General features: G+C 26.2%; 1 protein-coding gene across 1 annotated transcript; it reads left to right on the top strand.

The window, feature by feature from the left end:
- Positions 1-291: 291 nt before the first annotated feature.
- Positions 292-23,775, top strand: LOC129614028 (putative uncharacterized protein DDB_G0277255). The gene is made up of 3 exons (XM_055528400.1): positions 292-581; positions 20,463-20,609; positions 21,774-23,775. Exons 1-3 carry the CDS (start codon positions 379-381, stop codon positions 23,773-23,775), a joined length of 2,352 nt encoding a protein of 783 aa, XP_055384375.1. The 5' UTR covers positions 292-378.
- Positions 23,776-26,244: the final 2,469 nt, after the last annotated feature.

The following is a 26,244-nucleotide window of genomic DNA, read 5'->3' as shown; positions in this document are numbered from 1 at the left end:
ATTTTGATAAAACAGTTTAAACGGAGAACTCTTGAGATTTAGAATATCAATACCGCCGCTTTAGATTATTGTAACATTTTTAATTTGTTGTTTGAAATTTTGAATTTTTAAAAATTTGAATAAAGTTTAAAGAAGGTGGGTGCTTCAATTGATTTTTTTTTTGTTAATATTCATAAAGAATATTTTTTTTGGGATTTATACATATGTTTATTTTAAAAAATCTATAACGAAAGTATTGAACCTTCTTAATTTAAAGTTTTAATAATTAACAATTTATTTAAAAATTTAGTTTTTAATAAATTTCAAACATGACTTTATGTCGGCCAACTTAATTTTCATATTTATTAAACAAAAAATAATTGGAAAATATTGTAAAAAATGAGTGAAAATATCATAGCGAAAAAAGAGCCAAAACCAGTTGAAACATTAATTCTCGCTAATTGTGGAGCTAAAAAAGATTGTAAAAATAATAAATCAAAAAAGGATTTACCAATTTTAAAGAAAGAAGATGAAAAAATTATAACGAAAGTTATGACTATTATTGAAGGCTATGATTGGAATTTGGTGCAGCCAGAAAAAAAGTAAGTGTATATGTATAAATGTCCATTAAATTTTTTTTTGCAAAAAGAAAAACATGTATGCGCATTATTATATATAGAAGGGATCTCAGTATAATGTATCATGATATTTAAGATCTAAAAAAAATACCGTCATTTCAGAATAAAGATTTCTAATATTTATGTAAAAGTTATAGGAATTATTTTTGTTTTTGCCTTGAATTCTCTGTAATTTAAGAAATTATTTTATAAATATATGTACATACATATATAATAATTTTTAATATAATTATAATGTTTTTGACATCGTTGTCGTTCTTAAAATTTTATCTAAAATGGGAATAACATTTGATAACGTAATTAGACTAATCCAATGAGTTACATGTGAGCATCCTGAAAAAGTAGCTATGTTATAAATATACCTCATGCAAAATTGAAGACAAGCTTAACACATAACACGTAAACGAAATGTTGTAAGATACAAGTGATCTTTTAAATCAGATTATGCAATGTTGAGACAAAAACTTAAAAATTATTGTTTTCATTTTGTTATAACATTTGTTTATGTCGACTGCTTTCTATTTGTCAGATTTGAAATCAAAAATTATTGATTAAACTATTTGAAAATTTTATTGAACTTCCCATTATATTTTATATTTTAAATACCTTCCACGTCGTATTCATTAAAAGTTTTTTGCTTAAAAATGAATTCTTTTGCTGATATCATACTAAATGCAAATTTTGTTTTTGAAATTTCAAAAACAACAATATAAGTAAAATTAACAATTATTTTAATTTTATATTTTTTTAATAGTTATTTTTAAGAGTTTTTTTTTTTAAATGTAAACACAAAGCAGACTTAAATAATAAGGGATTCATGATGATATTGCGACAATAACACAAAAAATAAATCGAGTTGGCAGAGAAAATGAATCATTTGATGTGTTTTCCATTCTTAAATATGTTGAGGTAAAGTAAATATCTAACTTAAACTACCCAAGAATTGAGTTCGAGACCTCTGGAATTTGAAGAAAAAAATACTTTTTGTAGTAGAAAAATAAAAGATAAAAAATCTTCTATAATGTTAAAGGTATGCGATTGGTTGCTGTGTAGTTAACAAGGTAAATAAAAAATAAATTTTAAAATAATAATTAGAAAAATCAAAAAAATTGTAACATAATCTGTATAATAATTTCTGATAATACTATAAGATTTCAATTGTATTCGGAATGGGTTTCCTTTAAATATTATATTTTTCGTGCTGGAAAGTTTTTTTTGGTTTTAGTTCTTGTGCAATTATATAATTCGAACAATTTATTTTTTATTAAAAAAATCATGTGCAAAATAATAGAAATAGTCAACAAATGTACATATTTTTTTCGATATTGGCCATTTTTTATGATCAAATTTTTTAAATTTTTTGAGGTCTTTTATGAAAATTTTACTTAAATCCTTCATTTATTAATCCCATAATTGCTTTTAATTAGCTCTACATGAATTAGACGAACGCGGTAACATATTTGAAAATATTTCGGTCAACTTTTTACCTCAAATTTTTTTTCTATAATAGTTATTATCTTTTTTCGAGTTAATTGCTTTATTAATAGAATTTTGATACTTCAAATCTATACACACTTTTTTTGTGAAAATAAAATCATTTTTTTAAAGAAATTTGGCAATGTTTTTCTTAGTGACAGAATTTATCTTCAAAATTTGGTTAAATTTAATTGGCAGTGTTGTAATTTTTCATATTGATTGAACATGTTGATCTGTTAATCTTGATCTTTCAACCGTTTTATAATTTTTTAATATCCAAAGCAATTGTTCACATAAATATGTGCTTCCGATCATTGCTAAAAGACGCTTAATTGGTTTATAGGTAAATAATTATAAAATTTAGTCATTTTCACTTCCCTAAATTTTTCTTTTAATACAGATTCGCACAGCATTTCGATTTCAATTTTTAATTTGCATCAAGAGTTTCAATATCAACAGAAAATGGAACAGTTAATAGATTAAATTCATTTTAGACATCTATTAAAATCTAAAAATTTTTCAAATTCGATTCTTAATAATTTATTCTAATTAGAATATTCAAACAATTTCGAATTTACTTCAGTGGTCTACTTTTTACAAATATGAGAAAATTAAACTAGTTCAAATATGTAAGTACAGAACTAGTTCAAATATATAAGTTTAGACTGTTCTGATTTACAGAACAGTCGCTTTCCAAATCTCGAAACAAATTAAAGTGAAAATTCGGTTTACACTACATTTGACATACAGTTGTGTATATAAGTTTGGTTTTGGATATGTGACAAACCTCCGCAGAATTTTTACTCTGGTTTAAACTCTTTCTTACTAGCCTAAATCAATAATTGTAACAATAATTAATTAAATTAAATTTCACAATTTTTAAAAACTGTAACGAGCCGCTTGATTAAGTGCTTCGGGTCGCGTTTTTGGCATTTCGCCTTTTGTATACTATCATAATACCCAATTTAATTTCTTCACAAATAACTTACGGAAGCTCTTGTAGTTACTGGCCTATCTATGTATTTTATTCTCACTTTATTATCTCACAGTGATCGTAAATTCTTTATTGTTCGTTATCAAACAATATATAAAAATATTGCTTAAGGTATATTTTAAAAGTAAGGTATAATTTTATTAACATGGATAAAAATATATGGATTCTAAATCTTTAATTTTATAAGGCGCACTTAACATTAAGGTGTTAACAAGTATGACAAGTTACTATTTAATTCTAAAAAAAAACACAAAGTATCTTCTAAGTAATTTTAAAATACTACCCAATGATTTAGTGAGTGTTTCGTCGAAAGGGCTCAAATATTTATGTTACTGATTTTTTTTTGTTTTCACAGTAAGAAATGTCCAACAAAAAATGCTAAGCATTTTGCTTGCGTTGTTAAAACTTAATTAACAGATGTTAGTCATCCGGTCAAGTATAACGCTTTATCAAAAGCTATTTATTTGAATTAAGCAAGTAAATAAAATTTTTTTCGAAAGAAAACTAGTATTTCTGGTTTATAAGAAACTGCTTTTAGAATTAATTTTTGTTGTTCAGGAAACTGCGGAAGGGTTAACTTTGCTTTAAAGATAATCCATATTCGAAAATAATTTTATTTTATTTTAGAAGCATATAACTGTTCTTCTCACACTAAAAATGTAAACCGAAATAAGGAGAGAGAACTCTATAGTAAACAAGTGCAATACTGCATTTAATAGCGATAACTAAAAAACAAATTTTTTAAAAATTCCTAACAGTAGCTTTCGCACGGTCTCTATTTAATATTAAGTCAATCGAAAAATCAACTTGCGAAGTTGCGAATTTTGCAAAAACAATTTAATAACATACTATGTAAGATTGTTTTGACTATGTAAGATTTAAATCAAATTTTCTAAGACTTTTAAATAAAAATTTCTACAATTATAAATTTAAAAAAAACGAATGGGCCGAATAATTTTAATTTGGTTGTGGTTGTATAAATTTCGAGTCGAAACATGTTGAAAACTTTTTTTTTTATAAAAAAAAGGATTCTCATGAAATTTTTATTAAAATTTTTAAAATTGCGAATTATAGGAACTGATGATATAAACGTGAGTAATTATTAAATGTATATGACCGATATACTCTGTACGCAAATATGTGAAAACAAATAGAATGCACAGTATCTAAGTATAAGAAATAAATCATGTTCAAGCTATTTCAGCAGGAAATTTTTTAGATATGATTGTAGTTGAATTAGACATTTATTCCTTTTTGTTTTTCTAAAAGTCTACCGTCATTCTAAGTGGCTATCATTTCAAGACAATATGAACTCAGACAAAAAAGAAACTAAGTTTTTGTTTACTCGGAGTAAACCGCATATATTATATACGTATAATCTTTTTATGCGGGAATCGCGTAAAATTTCGTGGGAGCCATTTACTCTATTTCCTTTTTTTCTTAAATCTTATCATTCCGTATACATATTTATTTTGTTTACCTCGGTTTAATATGCTTTGCTGTTTGAATTGTAATAAATGTATTTGCGATTAGACTTGCTTTTGAACTATTTACGTTAAGTAACGTTAACATCATAGTCACAAAAACACAAAAAGGAAACACAAAAATAAGTTATGAATTTTCTTTTAAGGGAAAAATTTAAAATCATAAGAATAATCATAGTTTATAGTATACATACATATATTTTTCTGTGATAATGTTGATAATGGAGATGGTAATAATTGTTGTGATAGGATAAAAAATAATATTTTGGTTTTTTGTGTGCATACACACAATGTACATATACATGAATATTTTTTTCATAGAACTTCGGTTTCATGTTGATTGTTTATTCACCGCTGAAAAAAGAAAACCAATATTAGTAAAAGGATATCTTTTTAATGCAAAAATCCACCGCTCTCTGAAAAAATTTTTGTGCAAATAAATATGCATACAAACATAATAAAAAATATACTCAACGAAGTATGTTAATTAACTTGTTGGAATTATTAAAACAGCCATACAAAGCAATAAAAAAAATAAGTGAATAAAAATGTCCTTAAAATATAAACGATTTTGGATATACGTAAGTACACTGTGCCTTATTAACTTCTTGAGCGACGTACATTCATAGTCTTAGTTTAAAATTAAATTCCAAATTAATTAAAAGTTTTTTTTCCATAACCTGCAGTTGGAATTATATCTTCTTTTTTAAGACATTTCCAATAAAAATTGAAAAATATATGCCTATTTCACTCTGTCTGTCCGTAATTTTTAGATTGCCAAAATTTGGAGTATGAAGTTTTATGTAAATTTTGGTGTTTTTGCCATTACCAAAGAAAAATCTTTTATAAGCAGTACAAAAAGTAAATAAATGAAAATAAAAAATATATTTAAAATTTTGTATAATGCAATTTAAAAAATTGCCACTTTTATGTAAGATATTTTATATTAGACAAATGGATCTATATATCGGGCGAACGTACAATTAATTATAAGATTAAATATAAGATTACAATGTAACTGAGAATTTTGAACGAAGTTTACAAAATGACCAAATTATCATAATTGATTCCAAAGAAATTTTCTGATAACTCGTGTTCTGTAAAATTAACATTATACATAAATTTTTATTTTTATAAAGTAATTGATAGACAGTAATTGAATAAACAGTTAAGTAAAATATTTTTAAAACTTAAAACTATCCAATAGAATTCCTGGAATATGTATTTGTTTCAAATATAGTTCTAGTTTAAAATCATTTGATTAAGTTAAATAATTTTGGATTTTGAATTTTAAATATAATTTCCATATTTCTTAAATATGTATGTAAAGTGAAACCTATAAGCATTCTTCAAAAATTTTGCAAACGCAGAAAAGCCGTAGCTTGCTTCTTCCACCGCGACGTACCATATTTTAATTAAAAAAAAACAAAATGCTTTTAAGCGGAGTATTTTCGTACTACTATATGGAATGGAAGTAATTATAGATGGTAAAATACTAATGTATATTTAAGTATTTTCTTATCACTAAGAAAATACTTCTACACTCTCAAGTTATCGTCTCTCAAAATTTGTAAAATTTGAATTTTGGCACTTTATATTTCCAAAATTGCGAGCGTTTCTAATTTTTTATAAATGCGGAAAGCTAATGGTAATAATTAATGTAATACCATCAGAAAATATAATTATTTTCTTAACTCACGTGATTAGTCTTAAAATCGAGCATTATGTTAACGCTTTTTTAATTTTTTTTTTGTTTTATCTCAAAGACTGCATAATTTGTTGATCCCAAATGTATGCAATTCTTGAAATATATTCGTATATGAATGAAAGTAATTCTAATAGTGTAGTAAATTGAAGAGAAAAGTGCTATATTACAAACCATTGATTTATTAAACTATTGGATTGGAATTATCAATTTCGTTTTACATTTCAGATGAAGGTATTTTCTATTTTTAAAGTTATTTATAATTAAATATATTTAAAATATTTAAGCTGAATCCATACATTTTTCACATTTTGAAAGTTAGAAGGCTGCAGCTTAATAAAACAGAACTCTGAAAAAATCTTCTACAAAAAAAAATTAATTTTCCATAATTACGAGTATCTATCCTGATTTTAATTGGAAGTGCAAATATTGTCATACATAATTTAAAGATATACACCCATACTGTTAGCCGCATCAGTTGACGAAATAGGTTATACTATTCAAAAATTATGTTTTTTTATAAAATCCATTCCGAAACTTGAAATTCTATTCGCCTTCACTTCAAGTGAGGTAAGGGTGATAATATGGGTGATAATTTCAAAAAATAAAGAAATTTTGTATTCTAATTCAAAATTTATATAAGGCTCATATTATACCAGCAGAAGTACTAGTAAAACTATTTAACTTAAAAATTCGAGTGCCTTTCATTGTTAACATGTATAATTTTGTATTACTTGTACATGATATGTTCAAAAAAAAAAACATGTCAAATTTTGAATTTAACATAAAGTATGCTTTTCAAATTGAATTGATGCGACGATATTTCTGTCTTTATTCTGATTTAAAATTGATCTTTTATCCTCTTATAATAAAAATTTAATCCTTTGAGTATTTTTATGTATGTATGTGAAAAGTGAATATGTACACATGTATGTATATACAGGGTGATTTTATAAGATGTACAATATTATATTCTATAGGTAAGATAATGGACAAAGAGCCTTTTTGAATGCCAAGCATTACACATTTTGAAATATTAAAATTTTTTGTATGTTTTTACTTTGTTATAGATTTATCTATATAGCTATAGGAGACTTTTGAGAATATCTTTGATTGCCAAAAATTAGAATATAAAAATTTGCATTCCTAAATTTTAAAAATTTTATTAAAAACTGTAGGTATTAATTTAAATTGTAAGTATTAAAAAATAATAAAACAAATTATTCCAACAAAAAAATTAACATTTTCACTAGTTGTGCATTATAACAAGTTGAACCTTAAAGGTTTTTTTGAATTAAGTTTTTGAGAAAAAGTGACGTTTAATATTAATGTCGAGTTCTATTTCCTTTGGAAGAGAGTCTATGACTACAAAAGTGTTTCAGAAGAAATTTCACGAAACCATTGTATCTCGAAAACCGTCTTGGAACCTACGAGTACTTACTTCTAAAAAAAAATTTTCTGGGATTTTTAAATATCTAATTAATATTACGTGGTACTTTTTATGAAATCACTCTGTATATACCACATGTATGAAAAAACGTTTAAAATTTGTATAACCGTACAATAATAAAACCACAAACGAAGAAGAGTATAAATTCAAAACTTTAGTGTAGATTAAAATTTTTTCAAGTGGATGTTAACTATAAATTTATTTAAAAGTTATGAGCTTCTGGATTTAAAACACAAAAGAAAAAATAATGTGCATTTTTATAATTTTTAATTTATATTGATAAAATCTAATTAATGAGCCTGCGAATAAAACATTTTTGTACACTATTGAGAAATAATTTGATTTACAGATGTATTAAGGAAAGATTTTCGCAGGATGTTTCAAAACTTTGTGGAAATTTTGTGAAAATGAAAGAATCTGATATGGTAATCACATAACCGAACGCAATCTTTTCTTAATATAGCGTTTAAAAACTCTAATTAATTTGAGTTTAATATTTTAAAGAAAGAATTGCAAAAAGTTGTGAAAATGTCTTTTAGACTAAAAAAATTAGTCAGTATATAGCTGAAATATTTAAAATTGGCATATAAGAATTGGTTGAACTAAAAAAGAAGAAACCAGTTATTGTAGCTTATAACAGCCAGAAAATTCCTTTAATTTTTTTCTTATATAAAGCACAAATGTGAAATTGGTTTCAAAGCGCTGATATTTCCGAAAATTTCATTATGCTACCAGCCAGTGTGCAATTACAATGCAATAATATATGGACAAAAATAAAAAAAATCTGATGTGATCAGCACATAACCGACCGCAATGTGTATTGTCTAGTTAAGTGAAAGTGTTACAGAATATTATAAAAATGTCTGCTAAATACTTCATTCCAATTATTAGGACATTAGTAAGCTTATAGTTAACATACCTACAAAAATTTAAATTTGGTTCTTAGTACAGTTTTGTTTTCTGCTACCCGAATTCCTAAAAATTCTCGCCTGTTAGTTCCGGTAATAACCAGAACTCAAATATCAAATTTCAAGAAATTCCATCAACTCGTTCCATAGATATGGTGAAGACAGTTTTCGAGCCCTGATCTTTAAAAAAAAATTTATACGATCGGTGTTTTAATACAAAGAATTTAGATATTAAATTTCAATGAAATCGGTTAATTATTTCTATTTATATACGCAAAAATGTATATTTGGCCCGCAGTAAACGTTCAGTTGCTGATGCTTGTTTTCTTCCAAAATTTAGGAAGTTTCGCAGACGGTTGAGCTGAGGTTGTATATGAAATTTCAAGCAAATCGGTTGAGTATTTTCTTCAGAATGGTCAAAAATGTAAAACAGGCCCGCTGAAAAGTACAGTTCCCGAGGCCTGATATATCCCAAAAGTTGATCAATCCGTGTCATGGTCGAAATAAACTTATATATAAAATTTCATCAAAATCGGTTGAGTCGAACTTGAGATACACGCTTGCACCCACAGACCGACAGACCAACAGGTTGCTAAAAATAGTTTATTTTTAGCACTTCCCTACTATGGAGAAGTCCACCGAAAACTCGATATGCAAAATTTGTTGCTCATTATTATCTTACCTCATACGGTATAACTTACACAATACGGTCGGTAAAAACCAGCGTTCAAATAAATAAATAGGTAAAATTAAAAGTCAAGTTATAGTTATCTCATAGCTATCTGATTTTTATAAAATGTTTGGATCATCACATTATCAGACAGCAGGTTCTGCTTATGAAATTCGAAGAAAACCTTTTAACTGTAAAATAATCACAACTTTAAGTCGACCGTAACAAAATTCCAGTTGTTGAAAAGTTTATTCAAAATAAAGTCCACGAAATAAATTTTTGTCCACGAAATCGAGATACGAGAGTTCCCAGAAAAAGGCAGATATATTTCTGAAAATAACTTACTTACGTTTCGTTCCTTTAACGTGGGGACATGCATTTTCGCTCGAAATCTGCAATTTTGCTACCATTACATTTTTCGGTGAATTTAATTGACATTTGTGATTTTCTTAATTTACGCGTATATTTTTTGTTGAGGGGCATAAGTTTTGTTAAATTGTGCAAAATTGAAAACTTAAGCTTCAATATTAAATTTGACGAATCATATAAGGCTGCTAGTTTTCTCATAATTTATTGTTAAAATCCATAAGTAATATATTTTTCAATATTTAAGAAATTAAAATGCATTTAAAACTTTTGCTTCATTTTCGGCTAGTAGAAAAAATGCGTAATTCTATAGAGAGTACTTAAAAAATAATAATTAACATAATTATAAAATAAAAATTGTGTGTACGTGTATGTGCAATTAAATATGTACATATATAGTTAAATTCAATATTTTTCACGTTTTAAATTTTTTATATACCCTTTTAAAACAATATTTAAACTAATATTTTTTCTTCCGAAAATGAAAACCTCAATAAACACATTACTGTACTGCACAAAAAATAAGGTAACTAATTAACACCTTTTGTTAACTACATTTTATTTACAAAATATAACACCAATGACTAACTTGGCAGCTACTTAATAAAATAAAAAAAATAGGAAAATAAATAAAAATGTGAACTCTTTTGATTCCAATGTGACATGTCTCAGAAAATTTAAACTATGATATCTGGTTATGGTTACGTAATCTTGAAAATGCAAAATATAATTTACATGTTTTTTAACACATTTATTTACTATGCAATACGCATATAGAGTAAATTTTCGGGATGCTAGTTTGTAATTGTTATTTGAAAATTCCCACACTTTTTAATACAGTTTCAGCACATTTTATTTATTGTTAAAAAACTGTTTTATTAATTTTAATAGTCCCACTAAGAATGTTTGATAAAAAAAAAATCGATACACTAGAATATTGGGATTTTCTTTTTAAATGATTCTGGAGTCTATGGTACAATAAAACTAGTTGAAATTTGAAAACACTCAAGGGTTTTCAACTCAACTATTTTGAAATTAAAGTAGAAGAATGGATTTTAAATATTCGATTGCTCGTAAGTCAAGATTTCGGAAAATTTTTGCAATTTCAAAATATGATAACAAAATAGGCAGAGAATTAAATTGTTAAGCAAAAATATTGATTAAAATTCTAATAAAAGGACACTAATCAACAATTTAAAAATTTTCTGAAAATGATTTGAAATCTGGAAGCTTGATTCACTTGAACAGATTAGTTTTGTTATATTTTCAAAAAAATTTTTAATTTTATTAAGAAAAATTTGTTATGAAAAATTTTGTTTATTACCTTTGTTTCCACCTTTCCTAGTTGTCTTTCACTAAAATTTGCAAAATGTTAGTACTTTTTGGAAAAAAATTACTTAGCAGTTTCAATATTTTCATGCATTCGTGTGTAAAAAAATCAAAATTTCCGCTAAAACGAACCGTTAACCGAATAAACGGGAAACATATTATAGAAACCTAACTTTAACTGCTTTTAGACATTAATAACCGATTATTTCGTAAGAAAATCTATTTTTCCACCTCCGGCCATTCTCAAGTACTCACCGCTCGGAATTCATAAAATTCAAATTTTTAACCACTTATGTTTTCGAAACTACAAGCTTTTTCAAATTTCCATAATTGCAGAAAGCTAATGGGAAGTGTCATGCCACAAAAAATATAAATATTTATCTTGGCTAAAGCAGTTAAACGCTTGATTTCACCATTATATTATTAAGGCTTCTTCAAATTTTTTTCTTTATCTCATCCGAAATGTATGCAATCTTTTGGTATGTGAGTTGAAGTTTGTAACTTAAAATACGTCATAATTATATTGTTTATAGCAACTTTAATAATAATTGTTTTTACTCAACCTTATAACAAAAAGATAAAGTTTATGTAAAGCATAATTCACCAAAGAATTGAATGTTAAACCTACAAATAGGAATTGCCTGTAATAGGAATCGCTGTAATGCTTTTTTTTAAGTATTCTTTTAATATTCTTCCTAAACATATGCAAAATCCTGTAGTAATTATAATAATTTGAATAGATCTTATCCATTTCATATAGTAAGGGGGCTTATGTAATGGCATCAAATTTCGCATGTCTAGTTTTCAGGCTAGTGAAACGAAAATAAACTATTTTTAGAGAAATGTCTATCGGTTTTTCAGTCTGTCTGTCTGTCGGTTTGTCGATCTATCTGTCTGTATGGTATATTAATAGAATTAACTTGAATAGCTAGTAGATTATTTTTAAAAAGGTATTTTAACTTGTTCGAGGCAAAAGTGCTGCCTCACAAACTATGGATTTAATACAACTTCCAATTTCAAATCTAAAAACGTAAGTAGAAAACTTAAATTGTTAAAGAAATTTGCTTTTTCATGAAAGATTATTTTAGATTTTTGCATGAAATGAAGGTAGAGTTGTTTTAAAATTTAGTTTTGTGTTATTGAACAGGTTAAGAGATTTGACAGAGGCTTAATAAACATAAAATAAATTTTTAAACAAGGAAAATGAAAACCGCAAACATTTGAAAAAAATATTTTAATGTGTCATTTTTATTAGAAATTATAACAAATTGTTGGTCAGTCAAACATTTACCAAAATTAATTTTCATAATTGAACGTTGTGTGTTTTTTTTTTTATTTTTATTTGTTAATAGAATGCTTTTCAAAATTATAATAAAGTCGCAAACAACCGCCTATATTTACTTGAGTTAAACAGTAAATAGGTAACCGCGTCATATATTATATGTTGTATTTGTATATAATTTGACCTAATTTTATTGTTGGTTCTAATATATAAGGTTCCCATCGAAATGATAATAAATATTTAAAAACATAAAAACTAAATCTTTGTTTAAGTTTCTGTGTGAAATTGTGATTAACAAGCTCTATAAGTTTTATGTTTACTGTACATGTAATATCGAAAGGGAATCCCTTCCGATATGTCAATAACATTCATATTACTTACTGCGTACAATGTACATACTTATGTATCATATTTATTTATGATTTTGATACATTGAGTTTAAACAATATACGGTATATGTATATTTTTTATGGTTTTGTCTTTTGGTTTGTTTAGGTGTTTAAGGAAAGACGGCAGCAAATAAAAAAGATAGGAAATAATTTATCATTTAAAAAAAATATTTTGTTAACCAAAAATTGGTGTAGTTGTTTGGTTTCATATTTGAAAAATGTGTATAACAATAATGAATGATGTATGCATGGTCACATATAAATTTATATATAGTATGCAAATGAGTATCTAATAAACCAGGTGTGGAAGTTTTTTGACTTTGTCGTGCATTATTAATTCATAATAGATTATTGATGAATAAAAGAGTACCTACGTAAATTTACTACTACGATAAGAAAATATTTTTAAAATTCCAAAAGTTTTAGTAATACAAAACAGCGCTTGAATTGAACTGTATTTTATAATCCTATTTTTCTGGTGTAAGGTACCTAAGCGATCATGCAAAAACGAATAATTATATGCGTTTTTTGTAATTTTCTTATTCCAACTTCATTGTTTGAAGCAACTAATTAACTAGAGAGCGGTCTGTTAGAATTAAAATTGCGAAAACAATTTTTGAATTCAAGGGGACTTAGGTATTCCAATATATTTTCAGTGCAACATTTCAATTAAAATTATCTTTTATAGTACGTATTTCTTTTTTTTTTCCAAAAAAAAATTTGAAAAATTGTCTTTATCAGTTTTAATCTGTCCGTCCTCTGTATGTTTGTTTACAAAACTTTTTAACCTTATAAGATGGAAGTCTTATAAAGACTTAAAACAACTTTATTGTATATTAAATTTCGAACATTTTATAAATTTAATAAGTGCAGAAGAGCAGTAATTAAAGTTTGTAACTAAAAGAAGAAGTAACTAAATCTTCTAACTAAATAGCCGAATATTACAGCAACAAAATGATCAAAGAATTTAACCGTTATTCAAAATTTTAAATTAAAAAATGATTTTCTTTTTTTTAAATTTTTGATATCACTTTTTTTCTAGAGCTAGATGGTAAATTTTTTGCCAACACCGCCCCTTCAAAGTTGTCTGTCGCCTTTCAAAATTAATAAAATTTCACTTTTTGACGCTATATATTTTCGAAACTGCAAGCCTTTCTAAATCTTAAACGAGAATAAATAGAGTTGACCTTGTCAACTCTGTGATATCCGTACGAATTTGAAGTTGTATGGCAGGTACCAGAAGGAGCCAAGAAATTTCAACGACTTTCATGTGACACATTGGCCTTACTAACATATTTGTTTGTGAGAAATTTTAATACTACAGCTTTTATAGTTTCTGAGATTCTGAGATACATCGATCATGTCCAATTTAAATAGTGTCAGAACACTTACTACAACAAATCATTTGTGAAAATTTGGTGAACTTTTGAGTTATCGCTGGGACGGACGGACTGACGGACTGATGGACAGACAAAGCTAAATCAACTCAGAACTCGACGCTGATCAAAAACATACACTTGAGTCTATATCTAAGACCGTTATTTCTTAGCGTTACAAACGGTAAGGCAAATTTAGTATACCCTTCGAACATACGTTCGTAGGGGTATAAAAAGTTTAATTATCCACACATCTTAAATCACTTAATTAACTAATTTTGTTTAATTTTAATATAATAGTTTTTATTGTACGCGTATATATATATACTTCGCAACAAAAATATAAATATGTGCATATGTTGAGAAAATTTTAATAACGAATTTGAACAAAAAAATATGTATATATGTATACTATATTATAGTATAAAAGTATGTATACTACAAATTTACGAAAATATTAAGTCTGAGCTCAAATCCAAATTTTACAATTTTTTTAATTTAGCATTAAGCATTTTGTTGAAATCTAGAGACTTTTCAAAACCAAGTTTGATTTTGAAAAAAAAATTTTTATTAAATCAAAATTGTGTTTACATTGTTTACAGAAAAACACAAATTTAAAAAAAATTTTAATGAGAGCGAAAAATAAAAAAAATAATTTCGGATGGAATTGACATCAAAAATTTTCACAAATTACTAGATTGGACAGTTTTGAAGAATTTTAAGAGATGTGCTTAAATTACACAGATATGAAAAAGAAATTGTATTACAAAGAAGAGAGGATTAAACTTAGCGAATAAGTTCTATTTTCCTACAGAATTATCAAATTAATCAATACTGTAACAACGTTGAATGAAGGCAAATTTTAGAGGAAAAATTTCAATAAAACAAGCATCATAAGAGAAATTTTTGTGGTTTGCTGGCCGAAATTTACTCAAAAATGAGCTTTTCAAATAATGTTCAAATAATCTGCATAAAGCGTCCAAAAACTGAACGTTATCATATACTTTTTTTAGTTTAGTGAATCCGTTTTCGAATATCATGAAACTTTTTTCACTGCAATGAAACTATTGAACTTCTTACAAAAAGCAATAATGCTTAAAAATGTTTGAATTAAAGAATTTGGCCACTTTGGTGTTTTCCCCTTATCCGATTTCAGCTGGTTGTGTAGTTTGTTGAATTGAAATGGAATAACATTACGAGTCCAATAAAACTAAAATAATTTTATTACTTATTAACGTTATTATAAATCTAGTTTATATTGAACATGCTTGGGAAAACAAACAAATCCTATTTTGCTTATTCAATTCTAAAAATCTACTTGACGTTTCTTCTAATGTTCGAGAGTGTTTTTTTGATAAAACTCATTAAAATTTTTATTTCGATAAAATTCCAAATAATTTTTTTTTTATTTGTTTATCATGAAAATTAAAGAAGATTTTAATAAAGTTGGGTCAAACCAATGGTTTGTATTGTAGCACTTTTCCCTTCAACAAGTGAAAATTCTGCTTTTAAATACAGTCTATGTATACCTATCACACTATAAAAATTATTTTCATTCATATACAAAACTATTACTAGGATTGCATATATTTAGGATGACGCATATATGCAGTCTTTGAAATAAAGCAAAAATTAACATAAAAAGGGGTTAACATAATGCTCGATTTTAAGGGTTAATTGTGTGAGTTAAGAAAAATAATTATATTTTTTAGTGTCACGAAAATTACCGTTAGCTTTTTGCGTTTATAAAAATTTGGAAAAGCTTGCGGTTTCGGAAATATAGGGTGTCAAAAATTCAAATTTTACGATTTTCAAGAGGTGATAACTTGAGAGGGGGTGGAGATGGAAAAAAAATTTCTTGTAACGAAATGAACTATTTGTTAATGTCTAAAAGCCCCTAAAATTTCAAAGTTCTAGAATATAGGATCTAGAAGAAAAACGACATCAAAAATTTGGAAAAAAAGGACTTTAGATAACGGTAAATTTCAACGGCCATTTTGTTTTTCTAAAGTTTAACTATAGTATACCGCGCTAGGGGAAGCAAGCCGCTGCCTTTCTGCGTTTGCAAAATTTCAAAAATACTTATGGTTTCATTGCAACAAATATTTAAAAAAGGCCATTTTTAGGGTTTTTGGGGGATATAACTTCTAGAGGGGGGGAGATAGGTAAAAATTTTGTTCTACGAAAATAAGTTTCCAGTAAAGATCTATGTATATATAAAATTTCAGCTTTCTATCTTCAAGGGTGTAGAAGTTTTGTAAACAGACACACGGACGGACGGACGGACGGACGGACGGACGGACGGACGGACGGACAGAGTGAAACTAATAAGCACTTTTTTCAAAAATTTTTTTGGAAAAGTGCTAAAAATGAATGAACACTTATAATTAAAAAGTTTTAATTGCAAAATATTTTATGCATTACATTTTCCATGCTTTTTTTGCTCTCTTGTTTTGCCTAAATACTTAACCATATTATCATTGAATGTGATCAAGAAAAAATATATTAGACAAAAAGAAAACAGAATTTTATGATTACAAAAATAATAATAGTAATAAAGAGCAGGAAAAACATTAAATTCGCACAACTAAATTTCCGCTTTATATCAAAGTGAGGCGAAATTTTAAATGATAAAAGATCAAGATTTTCTTTTTGGATTTTATTATTTTTTTTTGTGCAAATATGGCAAATCAGAAAAGTAGTATAGGGTCTCTGTTGGTTAGCAGTGAAGCTGAAGCTGAAATCAAAAATTCTGCTTTAATACAACAATGTAAGCAACATTAGCAAAGAAAGCATAAACTGGCTTAAAAAATTTAAAAGGGTAAAATTGAATTTAAATAAATTTATCTTATTAATATAGTAGTCACCATTAACCCACATTTTTTTAGTTGTTTGTTTGAGAACAGTTTCTCTCTTCCGTATAGATGAGAAGAAAACGAAACGACTTTATCATTTAATAAATATCATAATCATATTTATTTTATATTTAAAATCTAGGGTTTAATTTATAATCGAACGCAAAACTTGCTTGTTGTTTTGACATGTATTTAGGTTTTTTATGAAACTAACATGATCACTAAATTATTATTGCCAGATTTAGTTCTAAATCCGGTTATTTATAAATAAGTGCGAAGCTTTAAAAGTGAGCAATTGCTCTTACAGACATTTTCAATTATTTCCGAAACTTAAATAGTAGAGAGATGCTGAATTTGAAAATTTTCCTTAGGTTTTGGGTAATATGATTAATTAAGTATGGCTGAATTTGTTTTAGCAAGAATAGAAATTTATAATTGCCTTTTAATGTAAAGTAAATTAAAAATCACATGAAAATCATCAAAAATATCAGTATGCATGCCCTTACTTTTACAGTTGATAACGTTGAAAATTAGGATATTATTTTTGAGAATTCACAAAATATTATGGATGTGTATAATAAATAGTATATATAAAATATAAGTATGTACTTGTATAACACATATACATAGATAGATTTAACATCACTTAATGCAATGATAGTGAAAACTGGTATGCACTGCAGAAATCGCGTACTTTACATTATTTCAGAAATCATATCATCTACTTTTATTTAAATTGGAAGTGCATTTGTAAATCCTGTATTTGTAGCACACAGGAAAATCTTAAGTCTCAGTGGACTTGGGTATTAAGAGTTATCATATAAATCTCGACTAATAACTTGCTATAGGTCTCTTATTACCACTTTTTTTACGAGGCAAATGTTGAGCACGAAAATATTACGCACACAGGTGGAATCAATTTGATTAATGAAGGAAACTATATCATTTATATCCTTTGTTATTGCAGAACAAAAGATGCTTGAAATCTTAACTGCTTCATGTGAAATAATAACGACTTCAGTTCTTAATCATTATTATTTAAATTCAGGCGGTGAGTTGATATCATTTGTAGACAATGATTTTGGGAAATTATGTGACTATTTTTAATTCAAGACATTTGTGTCTAAAGTTAATTTTATATAAAATAAAAATAATTGAATATTTCAGTAATATATTCGCTACTGTATGCGGCATGAGCCGTGGCGATTGTGTTGTATGCTGTTATAAAACATAATTTTTTTCTTATTTTGATTGTTTTTTTGAGAATATTAATTTCTTAAAATGTCCATAATTTAATTAAATTGCCAGTTTCCATAACTTAAAATGAAAAATTTTTCATGATAAATATCATAATTTGTTGGTCTTTTTATATGTATGTATGTCGCATATTACAATATTTGTATATATGTACATACATATGCATACATAAGTATAAAATATTTTTACAGTATATTTTTAAAATGGGAGACGACTGGAACTTATTAAAGGAAATTTTTACATAACTGTCTTTATTTTATATTTTTTATACATTAATTTTGTGTGATGTGCATACATTAAACTATTAGAATGAATTGCAGCTGTAAATATCAAAAATTAATTAGATGATAAAATCAAATAATAAATGCAAAAAAATTTTCCTTGAGAAATGAACAAAAAAAAATAAAAATATAATTTCTTTTTTTTTTTGTTTTTATTAGCTTGTATAACAGTTTTCATGTCAGATGTTTGTATAATTAACTTTATGAAATGGAAAAAAGTCAAATTTAAAACTGCAATTAAATAAGGGTGCTTTTGTATATTCGGAAGTTTAATGACAGTTTTAAGTCGAAATATGTCGTAAAATTTTATTTTTGAAAAAATAAAAAATTTGGAAAAATTTTACTGAAGATTACTCATGTTTATAATCCCAACTTCCTTAAGAACAAGGATAAATGCCATTTTTCTATTTAATGAACTGTCATCCGCTGTCAATGTCCAGGCCTTCAATTTTGTTACGAGATTTAAACGACAAATTTTTCTTGAAAGTATAAAGTATTACACCACAAACGCAATAGCGCTATGCCGCAAACTGCAAAATTTGACAGCAAGAAGTTTATAATGTATATTTTTTTTTTGTTGCTGTGGCCTTATTGTGTTTTTTTAAGGTTTTAAGTCAAGCTGACATTTTTCCAGTTACTAAATTTTATAATCTAGAAGTGCGGGCCTTAATTTGTTTGAATAATTACGCATTTAAAAAGTGAATATTTTTTTTTTCAGTGGTCATTGAAGCGTTTGCCATAGTTTTTATGTCATTGAATTTTAATTTATTTGATATTCATTTCTCTTATGCAGTAGCATCATAAATTCAAAAATCGAACTTTTAAAGCTTTTTAAAATACAAAATACTGGATTTGGAAACTATTTGACATTTTTGTTTGTGAAAAATAGCCAATAGTTTTTAAATTTATTAAGTAGCTCTATTTTTCATCATATCATTGAGTAAAAGGGGGTACCTTTTACCCTTTGAAAAGCGAATCCTGAATAATTTTTTAATATCTTCTGAAAACTATACTTTTAATTTTATTATATTTGTATATGTATTTTACGTATATATGTACGTAGTTATTTTACATTTCGTACTTAGTTGAAGTCTTTTAAAATTTCTAATTTGTTCTGCAGCCATATGCTCAATTTTAAACTTCGAAATTTTGGTTTCAGATAAAATGTTATAACGAATAATGAAGTTATGAAACGTAAATCTTAAGACCTCTATTGTATAAAATGTAGAACAAGTTAAATAAGGGAAGTAAAACATTGAGTAGATTTCAAATAAAATTAACACGCAAATTATTTGAATTGTGATTAACGAAACAAAAAGATATGTGCATATAGTTTCAATCAAAGTGACTTACGAATAATAATAGTGCTTAGTTAAATAAGTATTGCCAAATTTACTTTTTCGTGTTTTTTTACTTTGTTATTGAAATTGCAATTATTTTTCACCTGAAGTTTTGTTTCAGGTAAATTTTGAGAAAAGTTTTTGAAACATTTTATTTAACAAAAAAATTAAAATAAAATTTGACATAAGAATTAAAGCTTTGGATACATTTAAAAAAAGCGTACATTTGTAGTAAAACGTGTAATTTTCATGATAAGAGCAACTATTCTACTTTCAAATGTTCTAAATCAGCAGTGCCTAATCAAAATTTTATTGTAGCCGCAATTGCTATTTTGCAATAACTTCATATTAAAAAAAATAGCAAATTAAAAATTAATAAAAATTTCAGAGTTCCTGTGACGATTTCAAACAACTAATGTGTTTATAATTATTTTTAATATTAGACGTTTGTAGGTTGGACTAGTAACGAATGCAGTTTGCATAATAATAAATTTAGAAAAACCTAGATTTTACTCATATCTTTAGAGATTTTCTTTCTTGCATTAAAACAAATGAAGACCACATTATCTATTTTTACAGAAATTTCAAAATTAAGATTATAATTTTATTATATGAGATTATATTTCATGAATTTTAAAATAGAAATATTGAATTCTATATTATGACTTTTTTTTTAATTTCAGAAGTTCATCAGAAGTAAAAAAAGAACACATTAAACGTCCGATGAATGCGTTTATGGTATGGGCACAAGCAGCAAGAAAAGTTATGTCTAAACAGCATCCACATTTGCAAAATTCAGAATTAAGTAAATCATTAGGAAAGCTATGGAAGTATGTATTTATATTATAGTATTTTTCATTTTTAATATTTTACAAATGTTTTAATTTTTTAATTATACTTTGATTTCACTTTGATACGATACAGCATGTAAATGTGTTTGTCGATGGCTTTGCCTTTGAACTCTTTAGCGAGAATATTTACTATAAGCATAAGATGTCATTATCTTTTTTTTTTGTCTTAGGATTCATATAATTCCAATACATTTTACGGTTCATAAAAAGTAATCGAAAATGATAAGAGTTTCAGATGAAAATGGGAAAAGAAAAGAAGAAAAATACGAAATGGGCAAGTATGAAATTAGTCAGTACAATTGTGATTCTTTGAAGTCTACAATATGTACTTTAAATTGAGCGTACATATGGTCTTCAGTATCTCAGACAATTAAAAAACGCTGTGAATTCGTTTTGATTTTTATAAACATGCCTGCCTATTAAAAACACATGTATAATATACATACATACGTTTGTGAACGTATTTGAATGCGCGTATGTAAATATGTTCGCAAATATATTCTTTTCTGTAATTGTTTTGAGGGCAAACTTTATCTTTAAATAAGTATTATTATTATTGTTGAACAATTTCAATTTAAAAACAAATAAGAATGTGACAATCACGTCCAAATGAGTCTTCTAATAAGCTACATACGTAACTTATTGTTGTTTTTTGGTTAGCTACGTATAAATTTGTGTGTACTCTGTGTAATTTGCTTTTTCTTTTGCATATATTCCTTGTAAAAAAGTTTCATAGTTATAGAAATTCTAAAGTAAATTTTTTTAATTTTACTTTAGAATTAAAAATTTTTAATTTTTTACTTTTATTATTATCGAGCAGAGTTTACGAACTAATTTATAAAATTTATTGCGTTTTTAATAAACCATTTTTAAACTGCACCAGCCCCGACTAACAGCTTTTCGTAATATGTTCTTCATTTTTATTTTATAATTACGATTTTATGTTACAAACATTTTTATTAAAAATTTAATAAGACAGTTTATCAATTTGAAATGCTACAAGAAATGAGTATATTCTCTTATAGTGAATTTAAAGACTATAAATAAATAGCAAAACACACGCTTGTCTTGATTATCCTAGTAACTAGTTTATTAGTTATTCTAGTTATAGTTTAATATAATTTTTTTTTTTTTTATATAAAGGGGACTCGATAAAGCTGATAGACAACCCTTTATTGATCATGCAGAAAAACTTCGCGCCAATCACAAGCAAGAACATCCTGATTACAAATATCAACCCAGAAGAAAAAAATCTAAACTTATGAACAGCATAAATTTGAATCATGGCTCAGCAAGCATTTCAATAAATAGTGATGCTGTTACAAATAATTTTGTGAAACATAATCATCAGCAAAAAATAAATTCAAAAAATGAAATCGCTAAAATCCCTGTATCTTTAAGTGCTGTAGCAACATCATCAGGAATGATAGTATCCGTACCAGAAATTTCATCTGCAAATAGGAAACCTTATAATACACTTAATAATCGTAGTGATAAAAGTAAGAAAGCAAATGCATTATCTGATTTTAGTCCAAATTCTTCTTTTAACGGCATCTCTAAGGAAAATTTAAATAAACCTTGTAACACCCTTAATATAATAACTAATATAAATGAACAAAAAACGCTTAAAACAAAGTTGCCAAGTGATAAAAATGAAGATGAAAATAAACAAAATCCATACACTACAAATACTGTTATTTCAAATTTTACGAATTCCTCCAATAATGAAAATCCTGTTCTCTCTGATGAAGGAACAAGTAATAAAGTTTTGGGATGTGCTACTGGTTATGAAGATTCTTTATGGAAAAGAATTGATATAAAAACTCCAGATATAATAAGAAAATTAGATTATATTAGACAAATTGATTCTCCATGTTCTACATCAAGCTCATTACTCTCAATCAATGAAGTACATCCATTAACTCCTCCTGCAACTCCATACGCAATATCAACACTTACGAATATTGGCACTAGTAATATTCCTTTATCAACTGTAGCATCATCAACCTTATTAACGAAACGGATATCTCCTGAATTACGTAGTACGCCAAATTCAAATCAACCTTACGTTTTGTCGAACCAATTGGAACCACATAACAGTACCTATAGTGAATTTGAAAGAATAGCTGCAACAATTCAAACTCCATCTATATCATCCTCATCAGCAGGGTCATCATTAGATAGTCAATCAGTTTTTCCTCTCAATTATGAATCTTATTTAACTTATAATAATCCATTTCAAAAATCAAATAATAGTATGTATTCAGATATTTATGTAAAACCATCCTTTATACAACATTACCATCCTCAAGTTTCCACATATGGTCAACATGAAAATATTCATGATTGTAATTCTTCATCTTCAACAAATAATAATGTATTAACATCATACGCTCAATGTGCCATAACACCGTCAATGATTCCAGTCACATCAAGCACTTATATAAATTATTCAAGCCAATCAAATCATCATCAGCAGCAGCAGCATCTTTCAAGTAATTTACAACAATCAATGCAATCAACAGCTTCAAATCATTTGATGCAAAATTTTTTGGCGCCAATCGATACAGATTATGTTGATCCCAAAGAAATCGACCAATATTTAGAAGATGCATCTTCATCGTCATTAACAGCTGCAATGCATCATCAACAAAATCAAATCCATAGCTCTATGAAAATTCCAACATGCCATATATGCACTGGATCAGCTTCAGCTATAACGACAACAACAACAAAAACTTTAAATAAAATAAAAACCTCAATGACAGGAACAATTATACCACCAAGTTCATTGTTATTTAATAAAATTCATGAGAATAACTTGTTAGAATTACAACGTGTTGACAATAAATGCATGAATGAAAATTTTAATAAAACAAATTTAGCGAACGTTCAAGGCGCCATACAAATTTTAAATCATTCAACTGGCACAAATCTTTCAGATGGTAACAATAATGATAATGATGATGACGATGACAATGATGAAGATGATGCCAATGAAAATTCTCACAATAAAGATAATATTAATGGTAATAGTTATAATAATGATAAAGTTGATTATTATCAATCAGTGAATAATCATATTATAGAATCAGCAAATTCAACAAATTATCCTTATGCAACATGGAATTATAATAATTCATAGATATTTTGTTTTTGTAATATATGTATATGTATGTTCTTATATTCCATGTGCATAATATTATGGATGCTTTACAAGTTAAGATCGATTTCGGAGGTTGTTACTATAATGTGCTATTTTTTATATTAAATATACACAAGTAATTTGATTTGGAAAGAGTTGGAAAGTTAATAGGGACCTTGAGTTAAAAAATAATTGTTTGTAACCACAGAATTAACTTCAGAAAATTATATATGCACAAAATATTGAAAATATGTAAATCTGCCGAGAAGCAAATAGCAACAGTTGTATATTTTAACGATTTTCTGTTCAATACAAGTTAATTAAATTTATATGTAGAAGTTTTTCAAGATTAGTTGTAAAACACTTTTCAAAATAATTTTTGATTGTTTATGTTCGTATAATATGAAAATCGAAAAAAGTTAAGTTCGAATAACTAAATTTAAAATTTCTCGAATTGATTTTTTCAATAAACATTGAATAAATGTATATTTTAAATACTGCAATTTTTTATATACATATTTGTTAAGACCCAAACGTGTATAATATTTTTAGTTTTTGTGTTTTTATTAAATTTGTTTGTACATAAATATCTTACATAAGAAAAAAACTAGGCTCCTAATTATGTACCTAACCGGGTGATAAAAAAGGTGAGTGAGTATTATACACTCATCCCTTGTTTTACGGAACTAATATGTTCCGAAAATATTGTGCGTAAATCTAAATTCCATAAACCGAATCTTTTTACTTACATTACGTTGCAACCACATAATTTTTTATCTAAACTTATACAGGCACATATATTTCTTTTAATTTGCAAAAAATATAGTAGGGAAGTAAATTCTTTGCATTATTTTGCTCTGATCTCTGTTTCATGTAAAACATTAGAGTACATATACATACATAATCACAATGGTTTTTATTTATCTACATATTATTTAACATATAATGTATATATTAAAATAAAAAAATTCGTAGAATTAAGTTTTTTTTATAAAAATTGTAATTTTTTTTTACTTTTTTTGCATTTAAAAAATTTTCCGTAAATCGAATTTTTTTTACCATAAAAAGAGACTTTGGTTTAATTTTTGAATTCGGTAAAATCGAAATTCCATATGAAGAGCTGTCGTTAAACGAGGGATGAGTGTATATGTAAGTGTTCTAGAATTGTAATTTTCAAGTGAGAAGAATTGTTTTTTACTATGTCTAGTTTTTCTCAAAATATATACTTCTAAAATTCAACATTTTGGTCACAATTCATTCGCTTTGTTTTTGAAGGTGACAAGTTATGCTGATATTTTGAGAAAAAATGTAAATCTTGTTGGGAAAATGACAAAGAGGATGCATAATTAGGCTGTAAGCAAATTAAGCAATTAAAGTTTAGCAAATTAAGTTATAACTGTAAGTGTAAAATAATTCTGATAATTTTAAAGAGGAAGAGCATAATTTTTTAATTTTATATTAAAAATCGAATATTTTTAAAGTTTTTTGAAACCATACTATAAATCTCGTTGAATTGTTAATTAATGTAAAATTATTATATGAAAATTTCAAAAACAGTGAATAAAAACAGTAGATTTAAAAAATAGTTCATTCAGTTGCATTTTTTATAATTGCAGATGGTGTTTTCTTCGTTACAGGGAAAGAATGAATTCATTTCGAAATTCAGTTATTATGAAGGAGTAAACGTTAACGACTTGACATTTATCTTCCATATTAAAGTAGAAAATTATCTACTTGAATAAATATGCGTAACTATTCTGTTGTATATTATTTTGTTATATTTTAGACTGGCGCTATTGGGTGTGTTATATATCTTATATACGCACTTACACTACTTAGTTATTTACTTAGTCGTCTGATGTTGAAGAGAATATCGAGTTTCTAACTTGTCTGGTGTTTGTTTCGTTAAAATGAACGGCTTAACGAATACTGATGAAATCATAAGTATTATTAATAAGATAAAATTACTTTCATTCATATTCGAATATATTTCAAAAATCGCATACATTTAGAATGAACAATTTATGCAGTCTTTGAAATAAAGCAAAAAAAAGTGTGTTAACATAATGCTCGATTTTAAGGGTTAAATGAGTGTGAAATAATTATATTTTTTAATGGCATGGAATTTACCAGTTAATCATTTACCATCCTAAAGCCTAAAAGCTGTTAAAATTTCAGACTCCTGTACAACCTGATATCTAAAAGAAAATTGATATCAAAAATTTCGAAAAAAAATGGATTTTAGATGACGTTAAATTTTAACGGTCATTTTTTTTTTAAAGTGTAAGCATAGTATGCCGCGGTAGAAGAACAAAGCCATTACTTTTTTGCATTTGCACAATTTGAAAAATGGTTATTGCAGTGAATAAATAGTTGAAAAATGGCATTTTTAGGGTTTTGGGGGGTATAACTTTTAGAGGAGGAGAAATAAGTAAAAATTTTCTTCTACGGAAATAAATTTTTTGTAAA

Source organism: Condylostylus longicornis, unplaced genomic scaffold (genome assembly GCF_029603195.1).
Source record: "Condylostylus longicornis isolate FDR11 unplaced genomic scaffold, ASM2960319v2 ptg000004l, whole genome shotgun sequence".
NCBI classification, from domain to species: Eukaryota; Metazoa; Arthropoda; class Insecta; order Diptera; family Dolichopodidae; genus Condylostylus; species Condylostylus longicornis.
The sequence above is the reverse complement of the archived record's forward strand: the minus strand, read 5'-3'. Positions and strand labels throughout refer to the sequence as shown.

Coding starts and splice junctions, on each gene's coding strand:
- LOC129614028 (XM_055528400.1), top strand. CDS start 379: ATGAGTGAAAATATCATAGCGAAAAAAGAGCCAAAACCAGTTGAAACA. Junction 582..20,462: donor TTGGTGCAGCCAGAAAAAAA/GTAAGTGTATAT, acceptor TTTTAATTTCAG/AAGTTCATCAGAAGTAAAAA. Junction 20,610..21,773: donor TCATTAGGAAAGCTATGGAA/GTATGTATTTAT, acceptor TTTTATATAAAG/GGGACTCGATAAAGCTGATA.